At 38.3% G+C, this 25,237-nt stretch overlaps 3 protein-coding genes and 1 long non-coding RNA gene across 5 annotated transcripts; 1 reads left to right on the forward strand and 3 right to left on the reverse strand.

The window, feature by feature from the left end:
- Positions 1-619: 619 nt before the first annotated feature.
- Positions 620-2,401, forward strand: LOC148699050 (uncharacterized). Its single transcript, XR_015963067.1, has 3 exons — positions 620-965; positions 1,416-1,477; positions 2,197-2,401. It is a non-coding gene; the product is annotated as an uncharacterized LOC148699050 (long non-coding RNA).
- Positions 2,402-3,898: 1,497 nt separating this feature from the next.
- LOC137720073 (heat shock cognate 70 kDa protein-like) lies at positions 3,899-6,590 on the reverse strand. The gene is made up of 2 exons (XM_068459082.2): positions 5,693-6,590; positions 3,899-5,385 (listed from the first exon to the last, which is right to left on the reverse strand). Exons 1-2 carry the CDS (start codon positions 5,910-5,912, stop codon positions 4,028-4,030), a joined length of 1,578 nt encoding a protein of 525 aa, XP_068315183.2. The 5' UTR covers positions 5,913-6,590; the 3' UTR covers positions 3,899-4,027.
- Positions 6,591-11,889: 5,299 nt separating this feature from the next.
- Positions 11,890-14,161, reverse strand: LOC137719701 (heat shock cognate 70 kDa protein-like). The gene is made up of 2 exons (XM_068458743.2): positions 13,783-14,161; positions 11,890-13,464 (listed from the first exon to the last, which is right to left on the reverse strand). Exons 1-2 carry the CDS (start codon positions 14,114-14,116, stop codon positions 12,089-12,091), a joined length of 1,710 nt encoding a protein of 569 aa, XP_068314844.2. The 5' UTR covers positions 14,117-14,161; the 3' UTR covers positions 11,890-12,088.
- Positions 14,162-21,270: 7,109 nt separating this feature from the next.
- LOC137719703 (heat shock cognate 70 kDa protein-like) lies at positions 21,271-23,391 on the reverse strand. Of its 2 annotated transcripts, none has more exons than XM_068458745.2 (2): positions 23,038-23,391; positions 21,271-22,719 (listed from the first exon to the last, which is right to left on the reverse strand). In XM_068458745.2, exon 2 carries the CDS (start codon positions 22,204-22,206, stop codon positions 21,352-21,354), a length of 855 nt encoding a protein of 284 aa, XP_068314846.2. In that variant the 5' UTR covers positions 22,207-22,719; positions 23,038-23,391; the 3' UTR covers positions 21,271-21,351. The 2 variants fall into 2 exon arrangements, with proteins under 2 accessions (XP_068314846.2, XP_088550986.1); XM_088694860.1 differs by having other exon boundaries at positions 23,038-23,357.
- Positions 23,392-25,237: the final 1,846 nt, after the last annotated feature.

Genomic DNA, 25,237 nt, shown 5'->3' on the forward strand with positions numbered 1-25,237 from the left:
ATCATCTCTTCTCCATGTTTCTTCGCTTTATCCTTATTGCTGAATGAGAGACAGGGAGAATGAGTACAATCAGCCGGAACCCAAGATCAACCTACTGATCTGAGACTGATTGCTTGGAACCTTGATTGCTTACCTTGTCTGTCACCTCATTCGACAGATCTTCTCGCTTAGAGTGTAACAACCCGTCCTGGGATTTACGTAAGAAAATTGGTATTTTTGTATTTTCACTAAGTTTGGGGGATACTTTCCATTTTAAAATTGTTTTTGAGCCTTAATTGGTGAGCCCAAGGGGCCCACCCCCTGTTTTTGTTCCCTGGTTCTTTCCCTTTTCTTTTTATTTTTTATTTTTTTCTGAAAAGTCTTCTCTTCTCTCTTCTCTCTTTCTTCCTCCATGCTCTCTCTTTCCCTTCCCCTCTCGGTGCTCCTTCCTCCGACAAGAACACCCACACACACACACACACACCCCCATGCCCACACCTATAGCTCTTTTCTAACCCCGTGGTTGTGTTTTGGACGTCAAACCATGAAGAAACCACCTCGGAGACTTTTCCCAGTTTTCCGGCGATCACCGCCGCTTTCGAGGCAATTTCCGGCCAAACCACGGCTAGTTGGCCGGCATGGAAGGTATCAATCTCTTCTTCTCGCTGAGTACTACAACTTTCCTTTTTGTTTCACCCAATTTCATTGAGTATTGAAGAAGTTATACTCATTTGAATCTTACCCAGTTTCCGGCGACCTCAGTGACTTTCGAGGTGTTTTCCGGCCAAATCACGGCGATTTGGCCGGCGTGAAAGGTATCAATCTCTTCGTCTCGCTGAGTACTACAACTTTCCTTTTTGTTTCACCCAATTTCATTGAGTATCGAAGAAGTTATTCTCATTTGAATCTTACCCAGTTTCCGGCGGACACCCGTGGCTTTCAGGCTGTTTTCCGGCAAACTCCGGCCACGATGACGGGAACCAAGGGTATATTTCGATTCCTTACCTTCGGGGCTTCAATTTGGTATATTGAATGACATGTTTTGGTTGAGGTTTGAGCTCCAACGGAGCTTGGGAAATCTCCGGCCGAAGTCCGGCCTTCTCCCTCCTTGGAAATCCGGCGAACTCCAAACCCAAGGCCTTTGGGCCTTTCCTGCCAAGCCCAAAACCCTGGTTGCAAGCCCAAACCCATTACCCTTTTATTTAGGCCTTTGGGCCGTATGGTTTCTAACCTAAAACCCAACCCACCTAACCCAAAACCCTAAAGCCATGACCCGTGACCCGTTGACCCGTAACCCTGACCCGTTGACTTTTTGGGTTTTCGTGCGGGACCCCTCCTAGGCTAATTTCGACGTTCTGAACCCGTTTCCGATGTCCGTTTTCCCAAATTCAATCGTTTGAGTAGAGTTTGACCAAATGTACCCTTTATGTGCTTAGGGGCGTTTAATTGTGGCGTTTCCGTCTTTGCTAGTGGCATGGCTTTTCGACGGCGAAGTACTGTGAGTGGACCCCTTCTAAAAATGCATGTTTTAATGGTAGAATTGCATACACAGAAAAGCATGACTTTATGATTATGTTTTATGAAACGTTTTGAGATAACATGCTTACTGAGGCTAGTTTGAATTATTACTATTTTTCCTATAACCCATGTTCTTATAGAATATCTGATGGATGACGATATGATATTTAGAACATGTTTAGAACCCTTCTTTATAGTATAGATGATGGATGACTTTATACTATGAAGTTGATTTTCAATATATGTATGTTCACTGGTTTTGTACTTACCTAGTGGTCCTTTCCGCTACGGGACGTAGGGATAGATCCGGTCCGTCCCGGGCGACGGTTTGGTGTTGGCATAGGGCCTGAAGTGTGTTTTCCTCTGACTGTCTGCTCAGAGACGGGGAGCCGGCAAGGGGCCTGAAGTGCATTTTCCTCTGACTGTGTGCTCAGAGACGGGGAGCCGGCATGGGGCCTGAAGTGTTATATTGGACATTCACTAGTGATTATTATTGTTTATGAGAATGATGATTTGAGACATTGCACGACATGCTAGGTTTCGGAAAACCTATGTTTATCATTATATTTGTGTTTTCATAAAACCTGGGGGTTAGTATGTTGATAACTGTTTTATTATATATATATATATATATATATATATATATATATATATATATATTAACTTGGTCCACTCATGTTTGTTTTGCGCCCCCTTCAGGACTTAGAATCGAGGCATACAATCCCGACGTCCAGGCACTTCCGCATCGGCATCTTCGAGTTCTCTCGGTGTAGGACCCACTCCTTTGTTTCATTCAATTTTATATTATTTTCTTTTAGTGTTCTAGATTAGAGGTGTGCTCTGAACACGGTCCTTATTTGCACATTCATTATTCTTTTATATTTATAAACCTTATTTATCCCTTGTTTTCAGCATTTGCACTCAATAAATGGCTTTCTTCACCCTCGGGTGTCGGCCAGCACGTGCCTATCCTGGTATTCGGGGAATATCGGGGTCGGGGCGTGTCATAGAGACTTGGGGGACTTCTACTATATGGTTTGTATCGCACTTGACCAAACCCGAAACTACAAGTAAGCTTCAAATGAAAATGATACATTACCTTGTGCGTCAACGCCAACCAAAGATACCACTCCTAGATAAAGTAAAAGTACTTCCAAAAGAAGATGCCACATCTACTTACAAGACAGAGAAGGCAAGTGAAGGTGACACCATACTTCAGTACTTGGAAGTTTCGTGATTACTCAATGGCTTGGATCTTGCAAGTCCCCAACCGAGGAGCTTCCCTCACTCGGGAACTTAGGGGAGCATTATTTGTACCATACTTAACCAATCCCGAAACTACTAAGCACCGGTCAACAACATACCGTCAAGGACCCACAAGACTTTTCCTCCAACCAGGAGGCCAATCACAACACGACACATGTCGGTATCAGAGGCCAATCATAGCGCAACACGTGTCGATATCAGAGACCAATCACAACACGACACGTGTCAATGTCAGAACAAAGCTAGAAACTCTCTTCTATAAAAATGGATCATTCTCCCACAATAATCTCTAATGTCATTTGTACTAAACTATTCACTAGAACTCACTAAAAGAGAGCTTGAACCTATGTATTTGTCTAAACCCTTCACAACTAATGAGAACTCCTCAACTCCGTAGACGTAGCCAATCTGGGTGAACCACGTACATCTTGTGTTATTTGCTTCCCTGTCTCTATTCATTTACATACTTATCCACACTGATGACCAGAGCAACCTAGCGAAGGTCATAAACTTCACACTTTCTGTTGTACCAAAGTCCTCGCCGATTTTGTGCATCAACAAACTAAATGACATGGAAGTTGATGATTGGATTATTACTTAAACGTTGATAAACATGCTCATTTCTTATTGATAACACATCATTTAATTTGCAATTTTAGTATATAAATTTAGTCTCCCTGGCATTACTCTTAAAATGAGCACATGTTATATGCTTGTTCCCTTGTTTTTATTATGTTCCAATACTTCATAATATATGTCATTTTATTTTGTAGTTTATGATGAAATTAAAACTTCATAATATATGTCATTCTATTTTGTAGTTTATGATGAAATTATATATATTTTAAGTATAAATTGACACTTATTTACACGAAATATAATGGATTTACTTAAATCCGCCTAGTCTGTCTAGGCGCCTGCCTAGACCCCACCTAGCTACCTAGCAATAGGCCCCAGCCTACCGCCCGACAAGCGCCTAACGTCTTTTAGAATCTTGGTAAATAATTGTACTGGTTTTGTGCATTGTTTGTTAGATGAAGGATTAGGTCATTGTTTCAAAAACCCAAATTATTAATTTTTTATTTTGGAAGATTAAAACCCTAATTGTTATAGGTATATAAATAAAGGGTAAACGTGTGAAAGCACGAATTCAAAATTAACATAATGGTTGAAACATTAGAACCATTTTATCAATATAAATTACACAGTAGGCACACATAAGTAAAACAATTTCTGTTTCAGTCTGTAGCATGACATAAGATTCTTAAATTATTCTTTCAATTCCCTTACAAGTTATGTCATTGGTGAGAGTTATCCCCTTCTTCTGGCCGGTCAACACGTCTTCAGCTGATACGTTCAGAATCCCATTGGAATCAATATCAAAGACAATATTGAATTTAGGAACGCCCCTCGGAGCTGGAGGAATGTCTTTGAGCCTAAAATCACCCAGAAAGTAATTATTCACTGTTGTTGTACTCTCGCCCTCATAAACCGCAAATCTAACAACTGCTTGGTTGTCATGCCGAGTGGTAACAGTATAATTCCTCTTGACGGGCATTTTAGTGTTTCTTGGTATCACAACAGTCATGTCCCGTTCACGCCCAGTCTCCACCCCGAGTGATAGCGGCGTGACATCCAACAAAGTGAGGTCTTGAATCTTTTCATTTCCCTTCCCATTCAGGACTGCAGCCTGAGCAGCAGCACCGTAAGCCACTGCCTCATCCGGATTAATGCCTTTGCAAAGCTCCTTACCCTTGAAGACATTTTGTAAGAGTTCTTGCACCTTAGGAATTCTCGAAGAGCCACCAACAAGAACAACATCGTGGATGCTGCTTACGTCCATTTTAGCATCCTCCAAACACTTGTTCACCGGTTCCATACACTTGATAAAGAAATCCCTATTGAGTTCTTCAAATTTTGCCCGAGTAATAGTTGTATAAAAATCACTACCTTCATGCAAACAGTCAATTTCAATGTCTGTTGAAGACGTAAATGAAAGTCTCCTCTTTGCTTTCTCACAACTATTTTTTAACCTCCTTAGTGCTTTGGAGTTTCCAGTCACGTCTAAATTATCCTTCCTCTTGAATTGCTCGACACAGTACTTCACCATTCTGTTATCTAGGTCTTCACCTCCAAGGTGAGTATCCCCAGCAGTGGCTTTCACATCAAACACGCCGCAACTAATGGTAACTAGTGACACATCTAAAGTACCGCCACCGAAATCAAACATCATAACATTTCTCTTGCTGTACCAGCCAGCCTTCTTGTCAAGGCCATAAGCAATCGCTGCAGCAGTTGGTTCATTGATGATACGCGACACCTTTAGGCCGGCACTGATAGCTGCATTTTTTGTAGCCTGACGCTGTGAGTCACTGAAGTAAGCAGGGACTGTGATGACCGCATTCTTAAGAGTTGAGCCGAGGAAGGCCTCAGCAATCTCTCGCATCTTTCCCAAAAGCATGGATGAGATTTCTTCAGCAGAAAACTGCTTCTCTTGGCCCTTGTGAGTGACCACAATCGTAGGCTTATCATGAGGACCTTCAATGACCTTGAAAGGCCACAACTTAATATCATCTTGAACACATGCGTCACTAAATCTTCTACCAATTAACCGCTTTGCATCTAAAAATTGGTGCCACAATTAGAAAACAATTAATCTAACAAATTAAAATAATAATAAAAAATTGTGAAAAAAAATTGTATAGAATAACAATAATTTGAATCAGAAAACTGGTGCAAACATTAATACTATCATTGTAGTTCGACTATGACTTCTTAAGCATCAATCTTAAGCCTCCCATTAAGATCACCATAACAAAATTAAGACAAATCTTGCAGCCTCTTTTATTAAAATAACACAATATGTGTAATTATCGATTTTAGAAAAGCTGATTATCAATTTGGAAAGTACGAGTGGGAAGAACCTTACCAAAGATGGAGTTGGAAGGGTTTCTGATGAGTTGGTTAAATGCAGCATCACCAACCAGTATTTCGGCATCAGTGAAGGCAACGTGAGATGGAGTTGTCCTGTAACCCTGATCGTTCACTATGATTTCTACATGGTCATACTGCCACACGGCCACACACGAGTAGGTTGTCCCCAGGTCGATCCCGATTGCATGACCTTCAGCTTTGTCTTTTCCCGCCATTCTAAGCTAAGAAACTGGAAGAAGAATGGTACTAAAGAAGAGAATTGAATGGTAGCAGAGAAAGAAGATAAAAGAGAATATTATGTGCTTGAAAATAGAAGATATTATGGGGAACATAGGACACTTTTGATTCTTTATTCTCTTTCTTTTGGGTACACTTTGGGTTCATTAATTTCCAAATTTAAATTAAGAAGCAATGTACAGTAAGTTGTAATCTTCTTCATGAAGTAATCTTCTTTATTAAGTTCCAAATTTAAAGAAGCAATGTACAGTAAGTATAAAGCAGAAGAAAAACTGTCGCAGAGAGAGTAATAGGGAGATGAATTTGGCTGGGGAATTAATTTATACTTGGGAAATGTGGAATCATTTATCTTTTTTCTGTCTAAATAGTTGTGCAGGGAGCAACAATTTATATTTAGTTCGTTTTATGCCAAATTAAGGTTCATCAATGCCAAAGCACAAAATTTGAATTTGAAGTGCTTAATGCAAATTTGGCGTGAGAGGTTTTGGGTTTGATTCTCATCAAAAGTGAATTTGAACCACATTATTGTTAGCTCATTGTGCGGCTTAGTCCACCCCCTTCTCTTAGGCAGCAGAGTAAGAAGATCAAGATAATCTATGTGCTTGAAGGTAGAAGATATTATGGGGAACATAGAGCGGCCTGAGAGGTTATTCTTTTTCTTTGGACACTTTTGGTTCATTAAGTTCCAAATATAAAGAAGCCATGTATAGTAAGTTGTAACCTTCTTCATTAAGTAATCTTGTAATCTTCTTCATTAAGTAATCTTCTTCATTTATGTTATGCTTGGGAACGAACGATCATTTATGTTATGCTTGTCTAACTTCTTGTGCAAAAAACCTTGGAATCCAATATGTTCCCAAATTTTATTTTCTGTTGGCTGTTTATGCCAAATTAATGGGAAACATTTCAATGTATCCGAAATGCAGGGTGATACACTACATGTCATCATATATGTGGAGAGACATATTATTTTTCAAATGTCTCCACATATATAATGACGTGGTGTACCACCCCCGTAATACAAGCACATTAAAAATCTTACGACTTAAACTAGATAAAAGAAATCTAAAAAGAGGGAGTATTATGAGAGGGAGAAAGATGAGAGAGGAGGAAAGAAAGTAAGAGATGATTGAAGGAAAGGGAAAGAAGAGAGAGGATCAGATGAGATAAAGAGAAAGAAGAGTGGGAGAAAGAACTGAGAGAATGAAAATAGCAGATTGGAAGAGAGACAAAAAAGGTGAAAAAAAAAAAAGAGGAGAAAAAAAGAAACGAGACAGATAGATTTGGAATGAGAGGAGGAGGGAGTGAAAAGAAAGGAGTAAGTTTAAATTTAAAAATTCTAAAAACTCATTTTTTATGTTTTTAGATAATAGATTATATTTTTAAGTTAGTCTTGAATTCAGTTTTTTTAAATAGTTATACCAAACAAGTTTTTAAGACCTAAAACTTGAAAATTGTTTTTGAGTTAAAAAAGTTAGATTCAAGTAGAATACCAAACAGGCCCTTAATATTTCTCTTCAATTTGGTGGATTCCAGACTATTGATTCTTCAAAGAATTACACTTGTATTTCTTCAACTTCGTGTTACGTCACTTTGTCTTTACTACATTTACAACTTTACCTTCTTTACTACCTTTGCTACCTTATAACTTTACCTTCTTTTCATATGAGAAAACTTTACAACTTTATTTAGTTCTACAAAACTGCGACAAATGATAGCTAGTATCCAGAGTTTAACATTTATTTGTGTACTGAACTATGAACAGAAAACAAAACGGCAAATTAGTTACACATACAGAAAGCGGAAGTGGACTTGCACTGTTGCACATAGAAACCTAGCACAGCCCTCAGTAGCTACGTACTCCTCCGAGAATTCTTCTGATTCGATGACTTTTTAAAGCAGCTTTGGAAAATTGGTAGACAGAAAAATAAGCTTTATCGAAGCCAGCAGAGGAACATTATCACCTGCCAGCTGAGAAATGGTAGAACAACTCTGGTTTTATGCCCAGTCACATATATATTTACTAGTTCATTTGTTACACAAACAGCATAGCATGAAGTTGCAATTTCAAAGTTGAAATCAGGAGGATGGATGAGAAGCTCTTGTTAGAATGAAAAATTCTTAACCGTTTGTATCAAATGGATATGTTATCCAATTGGTGCCATCTTATACAAAGTGGCAATACATTGTGTACGGACCTTTTCAAATTGAAAAAATTACTCTACACAGATCAGTGCATTTCCTTAGTAAATGGTGTCGTCTAATAGATGTATGTTTTCATCTCTTCGTCAATCAGCGTCTTAGGTTTTATATAAACCCAAGTCGGTATAGCTGTGAGATATGCATCAAGAGGAGTTTCCGGATTCTGTTTTTCTCATTCTTTCTTTGCCAAATTCCAATCATGTCTTGAGAGTCTGAAAATTGCAGTGCTTCGACTTCGTATTATAGATTCTTGAATCCTAGGAGACGGACGCCTACCAAACTACAAGCACAAGAGCAAAATTTTGTCTTTAGGGCATCACATTTGTGCAAGCCTCAATCTCCAAGTTTGTAGTCATTCTTACTCTCTCTAGTTGTTTACATTAATCTTGTACGCAATTAGCATTGTGATTTCTTTATGATTATCATCATTAGAATTATTTTATTATTCTCATACTTTCTGTTATTGTTCCAACGGCTCTGTCATAACGGAGTAACAGAGAGGTTGGATGAGATCACCAGAGCATGAGTAAGAAGCTCGACCATACAAAAAATTAGAAAGGAACTTTTCTTACACAAGTTATTCTGTCACAGTTGAATGTAATCACCTTCTTTTGGCCGGTGGACATGTCCTCCGCAGAGACACTCAGGGACACCATTTTCATCTATCAAAGCAAAGTTTGAATTTGGCAGCTCTGGCAGGAGCAGGAGGAATGTCATGGATGTGAAATCCACCCAAAAAAGTAATTATTTAAGGTTGATGAACTCTCGCCCTCATAAATTGAAAATCTGGCCACAGCTTGGTTGTCAACCGAAGTAAACAAAGTAACGTTCTCTTTTATCGGAACTCTGGTGTTTCTTGGGATCACAACTAGCATGAAATGTTTATCGTCAGAACCACTTTCCCACCTTGTCTGAGTTGTCTCCACCCCAAGTAATAGAGGGATGACATCCAAGAGTGCCAAGTCTTGAAGCTTCCCATTTTCATTTTTCTCACTCAACATGGCAGCTTGAACAGCTGAACCATATGCCACAGCTTAATCTGGATAAATGCCCTTGCACAGCTCCTTCCCCTCCAACAATGTCAATGTCAGTCTCAAGCATATATCAAAGCCTCCTCTTTGCCTTCCCACATGCATTTTCCATGAATGTCGACTTTATGTTTCCTTTTGTTTGTTCAGCACAATTATTCACTATTTTCTTATCAAAGCCTTCACATCGGAGATGAGTATATCTCCAGCAGTGACCTTTACTTCACAAACGCTATACGCTATGGTTAGTAGTGAAACGGCCAAAGTACCACAACCCAATTCAAATATCATCACATTTCTTTTCCTATATATACCAGCCAGACTTCTTGCCAAGTCCATAAGCAATCGCTGCAGCAGTCGGCTCACTGATGATTACGCATTACATTTAGGCCAGCAGAGGCACCTGCCTTTTTTGTAGCCTGAGCTTGTTTACTTCCTGAGTAATGGTGGCAAGGAGCACGAAAGACGTAACCAGTATGACAAGGATCAGGACCCTCAATACAATAGTAATAATCCGGGCAGTTTTGGAGGAAGCATTAATGTTCCCATCTTTGCTTCCTCAGCACCATCAAGGTCTCTGTGTCTGCGTGCCGGGTCCTGGCCTTTGGAACCAAAGTTTGTTCCGATTTCTTGTCCATAGATGAAATACACTTTTAATTTTTAGAAACAAGACAGATTGATTAGGACCCTGTGTCTGCATTGCCATCGTTTCTGTTTTAAGAGAAATCATGAGTTTAATTTGTTCCCCAAAATAGCATAAAGAATTAGGAGCTGCTACTCATGTACCATATTAGCGGACCCATGACTTTCAACTCTTTTTTTTGGTGTTTATATAAGGGTAGTGATTTTTAGGCTCTTGTTTTGATTTTTTTTTTTTTTTTTTTTTTTTTTGTTTTTTCCTGCACTCATATTCTTATACTTTTGTCTCTTGATTCTCATTTGATTTAGGAGTGCCCATGAAGAAAATAAAACTAGTCAAAAATCACTTTCCTTCCGCATACACGATAATTTTTTTTTTTTTATAGAGTGCCAACAAAATTTTGGTTTAGATTCATTCAAAATTAGAAATAAGATGAATTACAAAAAATTATCTCAATTATGGATCGCATCACAATCACATATCTCATTTTTTTTAATTATTACAATGCCATACATTAACTTACAATTAATTTGCAATGTCAAACTTTCGTCAACTTTTCCATTAATTTTTCTATTAAATGTTGATATAACAGTTATAAAACCCACAAAACAAAAAGTTGAAAAAATCCATTTAAGTAATTAAAAATATTTTTATTTTAGAACTTAAAAAAAATAAAAACAAAAAAAATCGTAGAACTTCATCTGCTTTGTTGAGCAATTTCTGCAATTCATCCCCTACCTCCTTCGGCCCTCCGTCTGTCCCCCCCTCCCTTCACCACCAAAACCACAACCCACTCCCCCACACGGGTGGTTATCTACTCTCCTACTCTCTCCCGAGAAGAAAATAAAATTTTGAAAGAGAAAAAACCCAGAATAAAAGGGGCGGCAATGAGTTCTCCAGTTCGATTCATCATCACCCTCCTTCAGCCCTCCGGCCGTCCCCCCTCCCTTCACCACCAAAACCACAACCCACTCCCTCACACGAGTAGTTCTCCGCTCTACTCCTCTCCCCCAAGGAAAAAAAAAATGGAAAGAAAAAAAACACAGAATTTTTTTTGCAGGCGACCTATTCGATATCGATTCACACCTTCAATCTTCAGACTTCGCCATCAACGGCGTAACCGGCCGGATTCCGCCTTCGCTCCTCCTCGGGCGCCTCAACGTCGCCCCCTCCACCCATTCCGTACGATTCTCTTTCGACCGCCTGAACCCCTGTCCGTCTCGCCGCGCCGTTACAGACATCGGAGGTCCCTTCGATTGATAAGTTGACGTTGCCCACCACTTTCTGCGAGGCCCGGGTGTGTGCAGGTTGTTCAAGCTGCATATTGGGATAGAAATTGTGGCTTCGCAAAGGTAAAAAAGAGAATGGCGATACCGGTCAACAAAAGGTAAAAAAGGGGAAATTTTAATCTTTTCTTATACGTTTTTTAAAATTTATTATTATTATTTTTTATATCCTAATTTTGAATTTATAATTAACAAACATTTATAAATAATACAAATTTTTTATATCATATTTAAACCGTTACAATTAATTCACGTTTATTACTTTTTAACTTGACCTTTACTACCTTTTAACTTTTCCTTCTTTGTTATATTTTTTCTGGGATAACTTTACAACTTTATATTTAAATTAAACTCAGCATTTATCTGTGTACTGAGCTATGAACAGGAAACAAAACGGCAAATTAGTTGCACGTATTGAGAGTGGAAATGGACTTGCACATAGAAACCTAGCACAGATCTCGGTAGCTAAATAAAGTACTCGTCCGAGAATTCTTCAGCTTAGATGACTTCGTAAGGCAGCTTTGGAAGATTGGGAGAATTCTTCTTCTTCTTGACATTCTCAGCGTGAAAACTCAAAGAAGAACAACCGATCGGAATGCAGGTAGGCTTTAAAATGTTTATTTTTAGCAGTTGGATATCCCCCGGCGGAATGCAATCAGTGTCGAGATTTATTGGTTCATTGTTTGTTAAAGGTTCATCCAGTTTTATATGTAAGAGTCAGGAGGATGAATGATGATGAGAAATAACGCATTAACAGAGATCAATGTGAGTGCGCGTATGGAGTAAATAGAGAACATCGTCAAAGAAATTATGTTTCCCCTGGAATCCAATGTTCTATTCATGTCTGATTTAGCCATAATTCAAGTAAAGACCAGTCCTAATTAAAGACAGAGTAATAAAAACTCTCAGAATGAAAAGTCAAGATTAGGACTTAATACAAGATATTTCGGTCTATAGCATGCGAGAAATTAATGTTTCTTACATCAGTCAACTGACTTTTAAATCACTGCCTCGATTCCTTGACAAGTTCTTCTGTCACAGTTGAATCTGAGACCCTTCTTTTGGCCGGTGGACGTATCCTCAGCAGAGACATGCAGGATGCCATTTTCATCAATCTCAAAGCAAACATCAAATTTAGGAACATGCCTGGGAGCTGGAGGAATGTCATTGAGTTCAAATTCTCCCAAATAGTTATTATCTCTTGCCTTTCTACTCTCACCCTCATAAACGGCAACCCTAACATTCCGTTGGTTGTCATGGTAAGTAGTAAAACCTTTTTTGATTATTTTGACCGGTATTCTAGTGTTTCTTGGAATCACAACTGACATGATATGTTCTTGAAGTTCTTCACAAGCCTCCACCCCAAGTGAGAGAGGGGTAACATCCACCAGTGCGAAGTCCCCAAGCTTTCCAGTTAGATTGCCACCACTCAAGACAGTAGCTTGAACAGCGGCACCATAGGCCACTGCCTCATCCGGATTGATGCCCTTGCAAAGCTCCTTTCCCTTGAAAACCTCCTGCAAAAGCTGCTGCACCTTGGGAATTCTAGAAGAGCCACCAGCAAGAACAACATCATGGACGCTGCTTATGTCCATGTTAGCATCTTCCAGACACTTCTTCACAGGCTCCATGCACTTGCTGAAGAAATCCATGTTGAGTTGCTCAAATTTAGCACGGGTAATAGTTAAACAAAAATCAACACCCTGATGCAAACAGTCAATGTCAATGTCAGTCTCGGACATAAATGAAAGCCTCCTCTTTGCCTTCTCACATGCATTTTTTAACCTCCTAAGAGCCTTGAAGTTTCCACCAACGTCCACGTTATACTTCCTCTTGAATTGCTCAGCACAGTGGTTGACCATTCTGTTATCGAAATCTTCACCTCCAAGATGAGTGTCTCCAGCGGTGGCCTTCACTTCAAAGACACTGTCAGCTATGGTAAGTAGCGAAACATCCAAGGTTCCCCCGCCCAAATCAAATATCATCACATTTCTCTTGCTATACCAACCGGCTTTCCAGTCAAGCCCATAAGCAATGGCTGCAGCAGTCGGTTCATTGATGATGCGCATCACATTTAGGCCAGCACTAGCACCTGCCTCTTTCGTAGCCTGTCGCTGTGAATCGGTAAAGTAAGCAGGGACAGTGATAACTGAATTTTTCACAGTTGAACCAAGGTAAGCCTCAGCAATCTCCCGCATTTTCACAAGAATCATAGATGAGATTTCTTCAGCAGCAAATTGTTTCTCTACACCCTTGTATGCGACGACAATCATTGGCTTGTCAGAAGGACCTCCAATGACCTTAAAAGGCCAATGCTTTATATCGTTTTGAACACATTCATCTGTGAACCTCCTACCGATTATCCTTTTCGCGTCTGCAAATTGAGGACAGAATTAGAAACACAACCAAAACTAACAAAGAAATAGGTCATATGATTGAAATAAAAGCATATTGTTAAACAAACGGTGTTGTAACCATCCCAAATTCTTTCACTCTACCGTAAATGTACTACACCTTTTTAATTATCATCAAAATCATTATCTAAATTATAACTTATCATCAACACCCCACATTTTATAACTTCAAATACTGTTATAAATATTCAGAGAAAAAGAAAAACTAATTTGAAAAATAAATTAATGGGAAAATGGTATATATGTAGATGGATACATACAGGAAGAGATGAACATACCGAAGATGGTGTTGGTTGGGTTTTTTATGACCTGGTTGAATGCACCATCACCTATCAATCGCTCAGTATTGGTGAAAGCAACATAAGATGGAGTGGTCCTGTTGCCCTGATCGTTCACTATGATTTCTACATGATCATACCGCCACACCGCCACACACGAGTAGGTTGTCCCCAGGTCGATCCCAATTGCATGACCTGCAGCTTCGTCTTTTCCCGCCATTCTAAATTGAGAAACAGGAAGAAGAATAGTTCTAAGAAGAGAAATGAATGGAAGCAGAGAAAGAAGATCAAGATAATATATATGCTTGAAAGTAGAAGATACTATGGGGAACATAGAGCGGTCTGAGAGGTTATCCTTTTTCTTTTGGACACTTTTTGTTCATTAAGTTCCAAATATAGAGAAGCAATGAATAGTAAGTTGTAATCTTCTTCATTAAGTAATCTTCTTCATTTATGCTCTGCTTGGGAACGAACAATCATTTATGTTTTGCTTGTCTAACTTCTTGTGCAAAAAACCTTGGAATCCAATATGTCCCCAAATTTTATTTTCTGTTGGCTGTTTATGCCAAATTAACTTTTAGTGTGCCCGAAATACAGGGTGATACACCACATATCATCATATATGTGGAAAGACATTTTATTTTTAGTGTTTCCACATAAATAATGACATGTGGTGTACCACCCCGTATTACAAGCACATTAAAAAGTTAAAGTATATCAACCAAAGCACAAATTTTGAAACCTTTTGGCGTGCAATGCCTTTCCAACTTTACTACCTTTACTATGTAAATGATGTTACTTTTATCATATTTTTCATACCACATTTGTATCATCTCTCTAATAGATAGGTGATCCCTTCCTCTATTAGGAAGATGGCACAAATATGTAAGTGTAGCATTACTCTTACTACCTTTACCTTCTTTCTTTCTTTACTACCTTATAGCTTTATGATGTAGAACAAATGATCGAGTGGATTGAAGAGAAAATGGACCGATGGAAGACAAAGAGACGTAGCGGGAATTTGCAATGTTGGCATATGAGCTCCAATTTGGGTGCATGATACCTTTTTGGAAAGAAAAGAACGTCGTAGTTCAAAATTACGTTTTAAGTTCTGTAATAAAAATTGGACTTTTCATTTGTCGTCAATTAAGGTCGTTTGACTTTCGTTTAATTACCTAATTCCTTGAGTTGTCCTAGGAGTGGTAATTAGATTATTTAAGCCATTAGCTGCTTCCATTGTAATCATCTTTAAATCAACTAATCAAACACAACCTTCAGGATTTCCCTCAAATCTGATGGATTCCAGCCTATTGATTCTTCAAAGAATTACAAGTACACTCGTAATTCTTCAATTTACTACATTTCCAACTTTACCTCCTTTACTACCTTTACTACCTTATAACTTTACCTTCTTTTTTATATGAGAAAACTTTATATAGTTCTACAAAACTGCGACAAATAGAGCTAGTATACAGAGTTTAACATTTATTTGTGTGCTGAACTATGAACAGAAAACAAAACGGCAAATTAGTTACACATACAGAAAGTGGAAGTGGACTTGCAGTGTTGCACATAGAAACCTAGCACAGATCTCAGTAGCTACGTACTCCTCCGAGAATTCTTCTTATTCGATGACTGTTTAAAGCAGCTTTGGAAAATTGGTAGACAGAAAAATAAGCTTTACCGGAGCGTGCAGAGGAACATTATAACCTACCAGTTGAGAAATGATAGAACAACTGTGTTTTTATGCCCAGTCACATGTATATTTACTAGTTCATATGTTACACAAACAACATAGCATGAAGTTGCAATTCCCAAGTTGAAATCAGGAGGATGGATGAGAAGCTCTTGTTAGAATGAAAAATTCTTAACCCAAGTCAGTATAGCAGTGAGATATGCATCAAGAGAAGGAGTTTCCCGATTCTGTTTTTCTCATTCTTTCTTTGTCAAATTCCAGTCGTGTCTTGAGAGTCCGAAAATTGCAGTGCTTCGACTCGTATTATAGATTCTTGAATTCTAGGAGCTGGAAGCCTACTGAACTACAAGCACGGGCAAAATTTTGTCTTTAAGACATTGCATTTGTGCAAGCCTCAATCTCCAAGTTTATAGTCATTCTTACTTTCTCTCTAGTTGTTTACATTAATCTTGTACACAATTAGCATTGTGATTTCATCATGATTATCATCATTAAAATTATTTTATTATTCTCATACTTTCTGTTATTGTTCCAACGGCTCTATCATAACGGAATAACAGAGAGGTTGGATGAGATCACCAGAGCATAAGTGCTAAGCTCGACCAAAGAAAATACGCTTCCCCTGTAATCCAATGTCTATTCAGTCTGAAGCATGCTGGGGAAATTAGAAATGAACGTTTCTTACAGCAGTCAACCGACATTTATATCAATGTCTCAATTCCCTCACAAGTTCTTCTGTCACGGTTGAAAGTAATCACCTTCTTTTGGTCGGTGGACATGTCCTCCGCAGAGACACTCAGGGACACCATTTTCATCAATATCAAAGCAAAGTTTGAATTTAGCAGCTCTGGCAGGAGCAGGAGGAATGTCATGGATGTGAAATCCACCCAAAAAGTTATTATTTAAGGTTGATGAACTCTCGCCTCTCATAAATTGAAAATCTGGCCACAGCTTGGTTGTCAACCGAAGTAAACAAAGTAACGTTCTCTTTTATCGGAACTCTGGTGTTTCTTGGGATCACAACTAGCATGAAATGTTTATCGTCAGAACCACTTTCCCACCTTGTCTGAGTTGTCTCCACCCCAAGTAATAGAGGGATGACATCCAAGAGTGCGAAGTCTTGAAGCTTCCCATTTTCATTTTTCTCGCTCAACATGGCAGCTTGAACAGCTGAACCATATGCCACAGCTTCATCTGGATAAATGCCGTTGCACAGCTCCTTCCCCTCCAACAATGTCAATGTCAGTCACAAGCATATATCAAAGCCTCCTCTTTGCCTTCTCACATGCATTTTCCACGAATGTCGACTTTATGTTTCCTTTTGTTTGTTCAGCACAATTATTCACTATTTTCTTATCAAAGCCTTCACATCGGAGATGAGTATTTCTCCAGCAGTGACCTTTACTTCACAAAAGCTATACGCTATGGTTAGTAGTGAAACGGCCAATGTACCACAACCCAATTCAAATATCATCACATTTCTTTTCCTATATATACCAGCCAGACTTCTTGCCAAGTCCATAAGCAATCGCTGCAGCAGTCGGCTCACTGATGATTACGCATTACATTTAGGCCAGCAGAGGCACCTGCCTTTTTTGTAGCCTGTCGCTGTTATAACTGAGTTTTTCACAGTTGAACCAAGGTAGGCCTCAGCAATATCCTGCATTTTTACAAGAACCGTAGATAAATTTTCTTCAGCAAGAAATTGTTTCTCTACACCGTTGTGGTTGACAACGGCTATTGGCTTATCAGAAGGAGACCTTGAATTGCCAATGCTTCATATCATTTTGAACACATTCATCCCTGAAACTCGTACTAATTAACTTTTTCGCATCTGAAGAATATTGATGCAAGATTTGAAAAAAAAAAGACCGATAAGGAAATGTAACAAGGAAATGGTGTTGTAACTTGTAACTATTCCGAATTCTGTCACTATACACCTTTCAGTCACTCTAGCACAGTGGCTCAAGTGTATTACACCTTTTCTAATTGTGCACAAGTGTCATTACCGAAAACCATGCATCTCTCTCTCGCTCTCTCTTTGAGGAATTAGAGGGAATTAGAGGGAATTAGAGAGATTTTGTAGTGTATTTTAAGTATCTACAAATCTCACATATTCCCATGAGATTTCGAAGGAATTGAATCAAAATTTTACATGAAATCTCTACAAATCAGTTAAACTCTATAAAAATCTCTCAAATTCCCAATTGAATACACCCCTAAGTTTGGGGGTATAGTGCGGCTCTAAGGTATGGGTTTGGTTTTTGAGAGAGAAATGGCTCTGGGCTCGAGGATGAGAAAAGAAGAATGGGAGGTATTATTTATTTTTAACATTAACAACATTTTTAGTCTAAAGATTCATTTTTGGTACTATTCATTTACACTTTTATTTTATCATTTTGATTAAACCTAAAGTTTTGAGGACTTTTCGTTAGTTTTCTTAAGAAGAATCTAGAGAGAGAAGCTCTTTGAAGCAGCTAGAGAGAGAAATGAGAAATGGGAGCACGGCGCTAGGGTAATTCTAAATGAGTAATGCTATTCTTACCATCTAAATATACCATAATTTTAGGAAATTATTATTAGCACTCCAAAAATCTCATTTGACACTCCAAATTTTCTATAATTAGAAAGAAAAATACACTTGTGAAACGTATCTAACAGAGAAGTTGAACGGGTAGGGTTTTAGCAAAAATAAAATAAACAAAAATTCCACCTGAATTGACACTTAAACTTCCAACATCATGTGGTATACTAAATGTGGTATAATAAGATAGTAAGAATAACATTATTGAATTCTAAATAGATAAATGAGCATCCAATTAAGCTTAAACAAGCTGGCTGGGACGTTTTGGATTCGGCCTTGGTAATCAAATGGGTTGTTTCATCTTTTGCTAGAATAAGCCACAACATGGCCCACAGTCATCTCAGGCTCAAATTTAGGCCACATTTGCTCCTGGTCCAGCCGTGCAACAGCTTCACTTTCAAGCCCAGCTAGTATCTTTCTTTTTCTTTGGTTTTGTTAATCATTTTCACTTTTATAATTATATTATATTTTAGTTTAAATGGATGCATGTTTGTTTTCAATTATTAATTATCGCGATTAAATTATCTAATTGTCTTAGTGATTCACGACTATTAGGGTATTTAGACAAGTAATTTGATGCAATTTCTATTGAAACATCACCCTAAAATTGAGAGGAAAACTAATAAAAAAAGTTTGAAAACTTTGAGTTTTAACAATAAAGACAAAATAAAGGGTAAAGTGAATAGTACCATGATTGACTTTTTAGTGTGAAAATGTGGTTTTTTGTTAAAGTGAACAGTACCAAAAGCTTTTCGTTAAAGTTCCCGAAATTGAGGAGGGCTTCTTGTGATTAGTAATTGTAAGTTCACTTAAGGCAGACATCACGCTCTTAAGGGTTGTATGGTTTTTCAAAAGGTTTTCACAAAGCTTAATGAGTCTTGCATGTTTATATTTGATTTGAATATCAAAGACATGTTGCATGTTAGATATACGTTTTCACTTTAACATCACAAGGAAAATATGCATTAGGAAAACCTAACCTTCAAACCATGTATGTGGAAATTTATAAGTAATTGGTAAAGTTGTATAGGATTGTTAGTGGTAACGGCAAAACCTTAGTGTTTAAATTGTTTTCCAAAACCGTTTTCTTTTGCTTACCCTACTTTGTTGAATTATTTAAAATTCGTTTTTGTTATTTTAGATTCCAAAATGAACTTTTTTGAAATTTTGTTTCAAATAATTAGCTAAGGATTAGTTTAAATACAAATTATTCATTCAATCCCTGAGAAAAACGACATTGCTTGAGCTGGTATACTACGATAACCTTGTGCTCTTATAAGTATTTTTAAATGTTTTTATCCCTACTTGCACATAAGTACACGTATGAAGTAAATATTCTGTTAATTATGTTTTGTAATCGCGTCTTTACTATATCAACTGCCATGTATTGTAGCAACCCGTCCCGAGATTTACGTAAGAAAATGGGTATTTTTATACTTTCACTAAGTTTGGGGGATACTTCTTTTTTTTTTAAATTGTTTTTGAGTCTTAATTGGTGAGCCCAAGGGGCCCACCCCCTGTTTTGTTCCCGGTTCTTTTCCCTTTCCCTTTTCTTTTTCTTTTTTTTTTTATTTATTTTGGTTTTGTTAATTTAAAGGCTTTTGGGCCGTTTCCTTTAGGGCCTTCGGCCCATTAACCCTAAACCCATTAGACCCAAACCCTTAGGGCCAAACCTGGATCCAACCCAAGTCCAAACCCTTTAACCTAACCCGGATCCAAGCTCAGACCCGTTTGGCCCAGACCCGAACCCGGACCCGGTCAACGGTCAGCGTTGACTTTGACTTTGACCGGTCAACGGTCAACGCTGACTTTGACCGTTGACTTTTTGGGTTTTCGTGCAGGACCCCTTCTAGGCTAATTTCGACGTTCTGAACTCGTTTCCGATGTCCGTTTCCCCAAATTCAATCGTTTGAGTAGAGTTTGACTAAATGTACCATTTATGTGCTTAGGTGCGTTTATCTGTGACGTTTCCTTCTTCGCTAGATGGCGTGGCTTTTCGACGGTGAAGTACTATGAGTGGATCCCTTCTAAAAATGCATGTTTTGATAGTAGAAATGCATACATGAAAGGCATGATTTGATGATTATGTTTTATGAAACGTTTTACGAGATAACATGCTTACTGAGGCTCGTTTGAATTATTACTATTTTTCCTATAACCCATGTTCTTATAGAATATCTGATGGATGACAATATGATATTTAGAACATGTTTAGAACACCTCTTTATAGTATAGATGATGCATGACTTTATACTATGAAGTTGATTTTCAATATATGTATGTTAACTGATTTTGTACTTACCTAGTGGTGTTTTCCGCTACGGAACGTAGGGATAGATCCGGTCCGTCCCGGGTGACGGGTTGGTGTTGGCATAGGGCCTGAAGTGTGTTTTCCTCTGACTGTCTGCTCAAAGACGGAGAGCCGGCATGAGGCCTGAAGTGTATTTTCCTCTGACTGTCTGCTCAAAGACGGGGAGCCGGCATGGGGCCTGAAGAGTTGTATCGGGTTGTCACTAGTGATTATTATATATACAAGTTATGATTTGAGATATTGCACGACATGCTAGGTTTCGGAAAACCTATGTTTATCATTATATTTGTGTTTTCATAAAACCTGGGGGTTAGTACATTGATAACTGTTTTATTATATATATTTATATATATATATCAACTTGGTCCGCTCATGTTTGTTTTGCGCCCCCTTCAGGACTTAGAATCGAAGTATACAATCCCGACGTCCAGGCACTTCCGCATCGGCATCTTCGAGTCCTCTTGGTGTAGGAACCACTCCTTGGTTTCATTCAATTTTATATTATTTTCTTTTAGTGTTCTAGAATAGTGGTGTGCTCTGAACACGGTCCTTATTTGCATATTCATTATTCTTTTATATTTATAAGCCTTATTTATCCTTTGTTTTCAGTATTTACAATCAATAAATGGCTTTCGTCACCCGCGGGTGTCGGCCAGCACGTGCCTATCCTGGTATTCAGGGAATATCGGGGTCGGGGTGTGTCATGTATAGTAAAAACACGATTGCTAAGAAATCATGTTTCCCCCGGAAACCAATGTGCCATTCATGTCTGTGTGGACCATAAATATTCAAGTAAAGAACGTCTTTTTGAAAGACAATAAAAAAAAACTTTGGATTGAAGTCAAGATTAGGACTCAAGCAAACATAATAATATGGCAAACTCAGTGAGAGAGGAAATTTGGTTAATAAAAGATATTACAATATATTTCAGTCTATAGCATGCGAGAAATTAATGATTCTTGCATCAGTCAACTGACTTTAAATCAATGTCTCAATTCCTTCATAAGTTCTTCTGTCACAATTGAATGTGAGCTCCTTCTTTTGGCCGGTGGACATGTCCTCAGCGGAGACGTGCAGGATGCCATTTTCATCAATATCAAAGCAAACTTGGAACTTCGGAACACCCCTGGGAGCTGGAGGAATGTCATTGAGTACAAATCCTCCCAAATAGTTATTATCTCTTGCCATTCTATTCTCACCCTCATAAATGGAAAATTTAACATTACGTACGTTGTCATAGAGCGTAGTAAAATCTTTGACTGTTATTTTGACCGGTATTCTAGTGTTTCTTGGAATCACAACCGACATGATATATTCTTCACGAGCCTCCACCCCAAGTGAGAGAGGGGTGACATCCACTAGTGCGAACTCCCGAAGCTTTCCAGTTAGATTGTCACCACTCAAGACAGTAGCTTGAACAGCGGCACCGTAGGCCACCGCCTCATCCGGATTAATGCCCTTGCAAAGCTCCTTTCCCTTGAAAACCTCCTGCAAAAGCTGCTGCACCTTGGGAATTCTAGAAGAGCCACCCGCAAGAACAACATCATGTACGCTGCTTATGTCCATTTTAGCATCTTCCAGGCACTTCTTCACAGGCTCTATGCACTTGTCGAAGAAATCCATGTTGAGTTGCTCAAATTTAGCACGGGTAATAGTTAAACAAAAATCAACACCGTGATGCAAACAATCAATGTCAATGTCCGTCTCAGACATAAATGAAAGCCTCCTCTTTGCCTTCTCACATGCATTTTTTAACCTCCTAAGAGCCTTGAAGTTTCCACCAACGTCCACGTTATGCTTCCTCTTGAATTGCTCAGCACAGTGGTTGACCATTCTGTTATCGAAATCTTCACCTCCAAGATGAGTATCTCCAGCGGTGGCCTTCACTTCAAAGACACTGTCAGCTATGGTAAGTAGCGAAACATCCAAGGTTCCCCCCCCCCAAATCAAATATCATCACATTTCTCTTGCTATACCAACCGGCCTTCCAGTCAAGCCCATAAGCAATGGCTGCAGCAGTTGGCTCATTCATGATGCGCATCACATTTAGGCCAGCACTAGCACCTGCCTCTTTCGTAGCCTGTCGCTGTGAGTCGGTAAAGTAAGCAGGGACAGTGATAACTGAATTTTTCACAGTTGAACCAAGGTAAGCCTCAGCAATCTCCCGCATTTTCACAAGAATCATAGATGAGATTTCTTCAGCAGCAAATTGTTTCTCTACACCCTTGTATGCGACGACAATCGTTGGCTTGTCAGAAGGACCTCCAATGACCTTAAAAGGCCAATGCTTTATATCGTTTTGAACACATTCATCTGTGAACCTCCTACCGATTATCCTTTTCGCGTCTGCAAATTGAGGACAGAATTAGAAACACAACCAAAACTAACAAAGAAATAGGTCATATGATTGAAATAAAAGCATATTGTTAAACAAACGGTGTTGTAACCATCCCAAATTCTTTCACTCTACCGTAAATGTACTACACCTTTTTAATTATCATCAAAATCATTATCTAAATTATAACTTATCATCAACACCCCACATTTTATAACTTCAAATACTGTTATAAATATTCAGAGAAAAAGAAAAACTAATTTGAAAAATAAATTAATGGGAAAATGGTATATATGTAGATGGATACATACAGGAAGAGATGAACATACCGAAGATGGTGTTGGTTGGGTTTTTTATGACCTGGTTGAATGCACCATCACCTATCAATCGCTCAGTATTGGTGAAAGCAACATAAGATGGAGTGGTCCTGTTACCCTGATCGTTCACTATGATTTCTACATGATCATACCGCCACACCGCCACACACGAGTAGGTTGTCCCCAGGTCGATCCCGATTGCATGACCTGCAGCTTCGTCTTTTCCCGCCATTCTAAGTTGAGAAACTGGAAGAAGAATAGTACTAAGAAGAGAAATGAATGGAAGCAGAGAAAGAAGATCAAGATAATATATATGCTTGAAAGTAGAAGATACTATGGGGAACATAGAGCGGTCTGAGAGGTTATCCTTTTTCTTTTGGACACTTTTTGTTCATTATCCTTTTTCTTTTGGACACTTTTTGTTCATTAAGTTCCAAATATAAAGAAGCAATGAATAGTAAGTTGTAATCTTCTTCATTAAGTAATCTTCTTCATTTATGTTCTGCTTGGGAACGAACAATCATTTATGTTTTGCTTGTCTAACTTGTTGTGCAAAAAACCTTGGAATCCAATATGTCCCCAAATTTTATTTTCTGTTGGCTGTTTATGCCAAATTAATGGGAAATATTTCAGTGTGCCCGAAATACAGGGTGTACACCACATATCATCATATATGTGGAGAGACATTTTATTTTTCAAGTGTCTCCGCATATATAATGACTCTTATTCATACCACATTTATCATCTCTCTAATAGATAGGTGACCCTTTCCTCTATTAGAAAGATGGTACAAATATATAAGTGTAGCATTACTCTTACTACCTTTACCTTCTTTACTACCTTATAACTTTATGATGTAGAACAAATGGTCGAGTGGATTGAAGAAAAAATGGATCGACGGAAGACAAAGAGACATAGCAGGAATTTGCAGTTTTGTCATCTGAGCTCCAATTTGGGCGCATGATACCTTTTTGGAAAGAAAAGAACGTCATAGTTCAAATTTGAGTTATAAGTTTTGTAATAAAAATTGGACTTTTCGTTTGTCGTCTAATTATGGTCATTTGACTTTTTTTTAATTATCTAAGACCTTGAGTTGTCCTAGGAGCTGTAATTAGATTATTTAAGCCATTGGCTACTTCCATTGTAAGCATCTTTCAATCAATTAATCAAACACAACCTTTAGGATATCTCTCAAATCTGGTGGATTCCAGGGTTTTGATTCTTCAAAGAATTACACTTGTAATTATTCAACTTCGTGTTACGTCACTTTATCTTTACTATATTTCCAACTTTACCTTCTTTTTTATATGAGAAAACTTTACAACTTTATTTAGTTCTACAAAACTGCGACAAATGATAGCTAGTATACTGAGTTTAACACTTACTTGTTTACTGAACTATGAACAGAAAACAAAACGGCAAATTAGTTACACATACAGAAAGTCGAAGTGGACTTGCAGTGTTGCACATAGAAACCTAGCACAGATCTCAGTAGCTACGTACTCTTCCGAGAATTCTTCTGATTCGATGACTTTTTAAAGCAGCTTTGTTAAATTGGTAGACAGAAAAATAAGCTTTATCGGAGCGTGCAGAGGAACATTATCACCTACCAGCTGAGAAGTGATAGAACAACTGTGGTTTTATGCCCAATCACATATATATTTACTAGTTCATATGTTAAACACTATAGCATGAAGTTGCAATTTCCAATTGGTGCCATCTTATACAAGGTGGCAGTACATTGTGTATGGACCTTTTCAAATTGAAAAGGTTACTCTACACAGATCAGTGCATTTCCTTGGAAAATGGTGTCGTCTAATAGATGTATGTTTTGATCTCTTCGTCAACCAGTGTCTTAGGTTTTATATAAACCCAAGTCGGTATAGCAGTGAGATATGCATCAAGAGAAGGAGCTTCCCGATTCTGTTTTTCTCATTCTTTCTTTGTAAAATTCCAGTCGTGCCTTGAGAGTCCGAAAATTGCAGTGCTTCAACTTCGTACTATAGATTATTGAATTCTAGGGGCTGGACGTCTACCGAACTACAAGCACGAGCGAAATTTTGTCTTTAGGAAATTGTATTTGTACAAGCCTCAATCTTCAAGTTTGTAGTCATTCTTACTTTCTCTTTAGTTGTTTACATTAATCTTGTAGACAATTAGCATTGTGATTTCTTTATGATTATCATTATTAGAATTATTTTAGAGTAAATTG

This window comes from Pyrus communis, chromosome 1 (genome assembly GCF_041283825.1).
Source record: "Pyrus communis isolate YQ-2024b chromosome 1, ASM4128382v1, whole genome shotgun sequence".
Lineage (NCBI taxonomy): Eukaryota > Viridiplantae > Streptophyta > Magnoliopsida > Rosales > Rosaceae > Pyrus > Pyrus communis.